Below are 7,185 nucleotides of genomic sequence, written 5' to 3'. Positions count from 1 at the left end.
TATTTTTTTGTATCGTTTTTATGGTTTTATTAAGCTCATACAAAAGAACACAGTAAACCCAGCAAAAACATGGCCTCTCACAGAGACCCGAAGAACTACAGTGCAAGCGCCTCCGGGGGGGGGGGGACAGGCCAAATTAAATCTTCTCAAAGTCTAAACAGGAGCACAGCCTTGCCAACTGAAGATCTTTTCCAGAGCGAGAGAGAGAGAGAGTCGGTCGTATTCCGCAGGTCAAAGTGCAGCGAGAGGTCAGGCCGAGGCCGTGGTGGTTTTTTTCGCTAGTTCTCCTGTAGGTTACTCGGTGGATTGGATCCTTCTGAAGGCGAAGAAAAAACGGGAACAACCATTCAGACAAAAGCAGTGTATTTTTGAACATAAACAAATATCCAACCTCTTTTCCTCTTCATAATTCAAATTCAGTTTGCGTGTATGGCCACAGATTGTCAGTCAGAATAACAGAAGAGAATAGGTATCCTTTCTTATAGAAAGGTTGTTTTTTTTTGTAATGAGTTTTGTTGAAGTCAATCTTTCCATGGTGCTGTTTACAGTTACATGATAAATCAATTTAAAGTCATTAAAGAGGGATGGTCGGATAACTTAGACAGGCTCTACCTTCAGGCTGTGGAGCACTATTTGGGTCTGAGGGTGCGGGTTCTGACAGAACCTCACCCTCCTCTGGACCTCCTGACCACCTGCACATGGATACAGTACAAACAGGGTGTACAGCCGTGAAATAATCACCATCACACGAAAAATGCACAGGCTTGGTAGGACACAGTCACACATTATGGATATCGGGATAAAAAAAACAAAAAAAAAAACAGTCATGCTCAGTCAAACACAGAGGTGACGGCACAAATGAAACAGTACACACGCTCATAGAGAAAGACACAACAGAGTTTCGTATAGTGAGACACTGGAGGTACAGCAAGACACAACATTGGAACATTGGGAAACAGTTAACTGAGTACTACCCATAGTACCATGTGATGTCAGTTAGCACAACATTTTGGTTGATTATTTTAGTAAAACATCAGTAAGGGACATTAGCTCCACCAATCACCATAGCTCCACTAATTTTGGGGTTCATAAAGCTTTACTCTCATAGCACCACTGTTATTTTCCTGTGGAAATGTACCCACGTGTAACACTAGAGGGCAGAATATCACCCTCTATTAAAGTTAGTGAAGACCCAGATTGAAAGGTGCGACAGGTTCAGAAGCTTATATACAACGGCAGAGAGTGGGGATCCAGGTCATTTTCTGGCACCAAACAACTGATCTAGGCCAGGATCCCAGATCCAAAACTCCAACTCAGCCCATTTTATATGAAAGATGCAGTGATCTAAATCAGTTGATACCAGTGGCTTCCAGTCCTGTTCCTGGAGATCTACCATCCTGTAGGTTTTTACTCCGACCCTAACAAAGCACACCTCATTTATCAACAGCTAGAGATCTCACGGCGGTGCTAATTATTAGAATCGGGTGTGCCAAACCAGGGTTGGAGTAAAAACACCACGGGATGGTAGATCTGCAGGAACAGGGCCAGGTAGCCCCCTGGTTTACATGGCGAGTGCCGCAGGGGCGTGGCTCACATCGAGGGCTGCTGTCTGCTCTCCTCCCCGTCCAGAATGCCGTGGTAGGTCCCGATCTCCAGCTCCAGCCGCACCTTGTTGCCGAGCAGCGTCTCGTAGTCGCGGCGCTGCTGCTCGACGTCGCCGCGGATGTCGCCGAGCTCCGCCTCCAGCTTGCCGATGACGGAGCCCAGGTTCTGCAGCTCGATGGCGTGCCAGTGCCGGGCGTCGCTCAGGGAGTTCTCCAGGCCACGCTTCTGCAGGGACACGCGTTAGCACGGGGACAGAGTACAGCAGTCAGGGGCTGTTCTACACATACACACTCATGCACACACACACACACACACACACACACACACGTTAGCACAGGGACAGAGTACAGCAGTCAGGGGCTATCTACACATACACACTCATGCACACACACACACACACACACACACACACACACACACACACGTTAGCACAGAGACAAGTACAGCAGTCAGGGGCTGTGTACACCTACACACTCATACACACACACACACACACACACACACACGTTAGCACAGAGACAAGTACAGCAGTCAGGGGCTGTGTACACCTACACAGTCATACACACACACACACACACACACACATGCACACACAAGCATACACACACACACACATACACACACACATGCATGCACGCTACACCAGACACACACATGTGTGCGTACATGCGCCCACACACATGCAATGTTGCGTGCACACACACACAAATGTCTACTAGGTTTCCAAGACATACAGACAAATATGTAAGAATGATGGGGACAAGTGCAGGTGCAGGTGTGTGGGCAGGTGAGGGGACCAGTGACTGGGCTCCAGTATAAGAGCGGCAGGGTAACTCCATGTCCCTGAAGCAGGGCCAATCACTGAAGCCCAGTCAGGTGGTCCCCCCAGCTCCAGCGGGTGGGGGGTGGGAGTACCAGAGCTCTGAGGGACTCGGTCTCGGCCTGCAGGCTCTGGATCTTGCAGCCGGAGTCGTTGCACTCGCTCTTCAGGCCCTCTATCTCCTCCTCCTCACGAGTCAGCTTGGTGGTCGGACTGTCTGTCTGCTGCACGCGCACATACGGGGAAGGGAGAAAGAGAGAGAGAGAGAGAGAGAGAGAGAGAGAGAGAGTCATTCATCTCATTCAAAAGAACTGTGCAGCATTGACCCTTTGTGAGATCACAAATGTGTGATTAGAGTGCTCTTCTTAACGGAACATTCTAATGCTGATGTAACAATCGCTACTGGTGATCGAAATGCAATGAAGTTCTAGAACACCTGGAAAAAAGTATTCCAGAAAACCTGCTCTACCCTTCCTACACTATCCAGTGATGCTGAAATGGTAGAATCTGGACATTGTATGCATTTCAGCCCTACGTGTTTGTGAGGATGCTTTATGCCGGGTCGGTGATGGATCACTTGAGCTCATGTTTAGCCTGTGGCAGGCGGTTCAGAAGCAGACTGGATTCTGGGTTACCTTGAGCTCAAGGTAGGCGTCGGTCTCAGCCCGGTTCCTCTCGATGGCTCTCTCCCAGTGGGAGCGGATGTAGCCCAGGATCTGGTCCAGGCTGGTCTCGATGGGGGCGCCCGGCTCATTTTCCTGTGGGCCAGCCAGCTGCTTGTACAGAGCTCTCACTTCCTGCGGAGAGTGACATACAGTACAGTTAAGGTCTCTAAATTATGGGTTTTTAACCTTTTAAATATCGGGACCCAAATTAGAAATACTTTTAATGTAAATTTAGCACCTTTCAGAGACCCTTCCAATGCACATAGTAGCATAGCTCAGTGGAGTACAGACCCACCTCATATTCATTTTGGGTCCCGACCAATAGCTTAAGACGTACTGCTTTAAATGATTTTAACCCTAGTGTTCCTGAACCTCGAGAATGGAATGGTAACCAAGATACAAATGTTGCCAGTTTACCACAGCATTGCTTTTCATATGGGGTATAAGTGAAGTTTCACTTTCTGCCTAACATTTGACATGGTGGTATACTTGACCTATGACCCCTGACCCCTCACCTCTTCATAGGCCCTATCCAGGTCCCCCAGCTCCGCCTTCATGCTATCAATCTGACTCTCCAGTTCAGTCTTGGTCAGATTGGCATCATCGATCACCTTGTACAGAGAGTTGATCTCCTCCTCCACAGCCTTACGGAAGGGCTGCTCATTCTCATATCTATGGACACAAAAAAATGTGATGAATCCATAGACACAAAAAAACTTTCTACATGGAACAATAGGGACAGAGAGAGAGAGATAGAGGGAGAGAGGGATAGGAACTAAACTGAAACATTTGTCTGTGCATGTTCAAAAACCTATCACTCCCGATCACTAAAGGCATCTCACTACTGTCCCGAGGTGGAAAGTCCAGAGGCCAGAAAGCAAAAGTCCTGCAAATGTGTTTCTTCCACCCATGAATTCACCCAGATGATTTGCCTAAATTGTTCTACCACCTGGCTGAAAAAAATGTGCAAATGTAAATCCAGGTGATTTGAACCAAACACTGGGGCGAACCTAAGTGGTCTGCAGCTCCTGACCCAGCACTGAGATATGTGAGGTACAGCTGACCCAGGTACGGCGGCTCACCTGTCCTTGAAGTCCTCGGCACTGGCCTGGACGTTCTCTGTCTGGAGCATGAGCCGGGCATTGTCCAGGATGGCCTCGCTCACCTGGGTGACATCACAATGGGTGACATCACAACGTTAGGTTGGACCCAAGCATGAAGCATGCATCCTTGCACTTTTCTTGGAGTAATTTCAGAATATGCAACTTTATTTGCAATCTGGAGGGTAAATATATGTTAGTGTGACTAAATTTTAAAAAGCAGGACTAAGATTTACATCTTCTCTCTTATCAAAGAAGCTGGGCTGATTGCACGGGTTTTAATTTGTTGTCAAACAAAATTAACCACCAGAGGGCCACCTTGGTCAGCCTGAAGAGGAATGAGAGTTTGTATTTGGTGTGGACACAAGATATGAAATGCTCTTGAACAAATTTAATGGCCCAAACAAAATTGCTTCCTACAACTGTTTCTTTGGTCTTTAAAGGTATTGTTTACATTTCAAAATGTTGTTTGCACCATTAAACTTGTTCGGAAACATTTAACACAGGATGCTGGTACCACTTTTCCTCACCGGCTTACTTCATGCCCTAAACACTTGTTTATGGATATGCACCCGTTACCATCAGCACTTCCCACAAACACCACGACTCGCTGAAGCCGAACATAAGCATAGGCCTGGTTTCTCCACGTGCAGTACAGTCTTTACCACAGGCTACAACTGCCCTCTCATGCCCCATGAGCCAGTACGCCTCCTCCCGGTCTCCTCCATCTTGCCTGAGATAAGATAAGGGGTAATAACAAAGCCCAGACATTGGCACTACTGCAGTAATTCTCCACCCATCAACCCCTTCCTGTTATCTGCTTCTGTTCATTGATGTCAACATCAACAACAACCCTGTCCAAAAATTGTAAGCACTTTCAGAAAATACCATCCGTTCAGAAGATTCACTTTCAATTCGACTATACATATTTCAGCTATTCAACATCACACAGACACAAACAGTGTCATATGTGTGAGGGCTTAACATACCCCACAACTAATGCTACTACTGCAACGCATGCCACTTTTCCTCACCAGCAGGACGGAGTGTAGCACAGTGGGTAAGGAACTAGACTTGTAACCGAAAGGTCGCAGGTTCGATTCCCGGGTAAGGACACTGCCGTTGTACCCTTGAGCAAGGTACTTAACCTGCATTACTTCAGCATATATCCAGCTGTATAAATGGATACAATGTAAAAATGCTTTGTAAAAGTTGTGTAAGTCGCTCTGGATAAGAGCCTAATGCCTGTAATGTAATGTAATGTAATGCATGCTGTTAATAACTCTATACTGTTCAGTTCTGTTTCACAGAACCTTCTGGAGGGAGGTTATCTCCCGCTCTCTTGCGCTCCCCTGTCCCAGAATCCTGTGCATCCCCCACCTGCCGGTAGATGTCCTCCCAGTCCTGGCGCAGGGCGCCCCAGTTCCCGGCGCTGGAGGCCTTGCGGTCCAGGCAGCGGCGTATCTGCTCCTCCAGCTGCTGGTTGAGCTGCTCCAGGGCGCGCACCTTGTCCCTGTACTCCAGCAGGCAGCCGTTCAGGCTCTCGAAGGCCGGGTGGCGCTGCCCGCGCCCGCCCTGCTGCGGCGGGACGGGCGCGGCCGAGCTGCGCATGCCCTGCATGAAGACGCTGCTGATGCCCAGCGCCCGCCGCGACACCCGCGCGCCCAGGCCGCTCACGCCGGCGCCCAGGGGAGCGGGCACGGTGCCCACGAACACGCCGCGCGGGGCGGCGGTGGCGGCGGCGGCGATGGCGCCCGCTGCCCGCTCCGGCAGGGGAGGGGCCGCCGACTGGCCCAGGAAGGAGGATCGACGTCTCGGCAGAGGCATTTTTCGGCGTGTGTGGCGGCAGGCCGGTCGACCCGCTGGCGTCCCCGCCGCTCTGATATCCCCGGGCCCCGCCCCCCACCCGGCCCGAGCCCCCGCGCCCCCGCGCCCGTGACGTCCCCTTTATTGTGGGCCGGGCTTCTGGAAACTGGCGGCTTTTGTGGCAGCCGATTGTCCCGCTGCCGGGCTGATGCCGGGGGCATTGTTGGTTGGTGGGTGGGGAGTGGGGGGTGAGGGCGTGAGCCAGTGGTGGGGGGGGGGGGTGTGATGCTTTTTTTGGCTGCCTCAGCACTGCGACCCTCTCAGAAAAACTCCATTGATGACTCCGTCCCCACCCCCTCCCTTCCCCGGGGATAAAATGCATGCGTGTGGAAACTGTGTCGTCATCACATTGCCCCCCTGGGGGTGAGGTGGGGGGTGGGAGAGTGGGAAGCTTCTCTGTGAGTCGGCTTTCTCTCTCTTTCTCTGTATGGGCGCTAGAGAAACAATGAGCGCCAAGCGTAAACACAGGGAGGGGGTGCAGCGCTCGACGGGCTCGAGGTGTGTTCTGGGCAGAGTCATACAGGCATTCATACAGTCATGCAGAGTCACGCAGTCACGTCAGAAAAAAATTATATCTAGTGCTTCACACTACAATGGAACTGCTGACTGTCAGTATAAGTGGGTGTAAAAGCTGAAACGCCGGTGTGGCACCAGTGTCTGAGGAACTGGAACTGTAATCAGAGGGTTATAGGTTTGAGTCCCATGTGTGGCAATGCTGTTGTGTCCTTGACAGAGCTGCTTCATCTAAAATGCTGCGTAAAAATATGTGAGCTATGTAAGTTCCCAGCCGTTAAGGCATTAGCGAAGCAAGCGCATACCCAAAACTGCAGAAAAGTAAGTCAGTAATGGTTCCCACAGGGGATAATTTATACATTCATTTGAAATAGCAGCAGCTGCCTGCAGCAAAGTGGTCTAAGGAGGGCCCAGTCAAAAGGAAGGTTTCTGGGTAAATTAGAGAAGAAAAATGAGGATTCATTGCCCATCTGTTCCCGGCGCAGGAAAAAAAAGGGGGACTTTTCTTATCGCTTGGCAACAGTCGTATCCACCCGACGGGAACTGCTGCACTGCACAACAGACCGTTTAATGGAGTCAAGCTCAATGTCAGACAGCACGAAGGACCGGTGCTGCA

The 7,185-nt window shown here is 50.2% G+C and overlaps 1 protein-coding gene across 2 annotated transcripts; it reads right to left on the bottom strand.

Annotated features, from left to right (window-relative positions):
* bfsp2 (beaded filament structural protein 2, phakinin) lies at positions 1 to 6,076 on the bottom strand. Of its 2 annotated transcripts, XM_064346194.1 has the most exons (8): positions 5,571 to 6,075; positions 4,173 to 4,255; positions 3,606 to 3,762; positions 3,061 to 3,222; positions 2,521 to 2,649; positions 1,595 to 1,830; positions 613 to 692; positions 1 to 316 (listed from the first exon to the last, which is right to left on the bottom strand). In XM_064346194.1, exons 1-8 carry the CDS (start codon positions 6,015 to 6,017, stop codon positions 279 to 281), a joined length of 1,332 nt encoding a protein of 443 aa, XP_064202264.1. In that variant the 5' UTR covers positions 6,018 to 6,075; the 3' UTR covers positions 1 to 278. The 2 variants fall into 2 exon arrangements, with proteins under 2 accessions (XP_064202264.1, XP_064202265.1); XM_064346195.1 differs by lacking the exon at positions 613 to 692 and having other exon boundaries at positions 5,571 to 6,076.
* Positions 6,077 to 7,185: the final 1,109 nt, after the last annotated feature.

This window comes from Anguilla rostrata, chromosome 8 (assembly GCF_018555375.3).
Source record: "Anguilla rostrata isolate EN2019 chromosome 8, ASM1855537v3, whole genome shotgun sequence".
NCBI lineage: Eukaryota > Metazoa > Chordata > Actinopteri > Anguilliformes > Anguillidae > Anguilla > Anguilla rostrata.
The sequence above is the reverse complement of the archived record's forward strand: the minus strand, read 5'-3'. Positions and strand labels throughout refer to the sequence as shown.

Excerpts from the sequence above, each read along its gene's own strand:
- bfsp2 (XM_064346194.1), bottom strand. The coding sequence starts at position 6,017 with ATGCCTCTGCCGAGACGTCGATCCTCCTTCCTGGGCCAGTCGGCGGCC. Across the intron at positions 4,256-5,570 it reads GGGAGGACATCTACCGGCAG|GTGAGCGAGGCCATCCTGGA; the intron begins GTGGGGGATGCA and ends GATGTCACCCAG. Across the intron at positions 3,763-4,172 it reads GCCGAGGACTTCAAGGACAG|ATATGAGAATGAGCAGCCCT; the intron begins GTGAGCCGCCGT and ends TTGTGTCCATAG.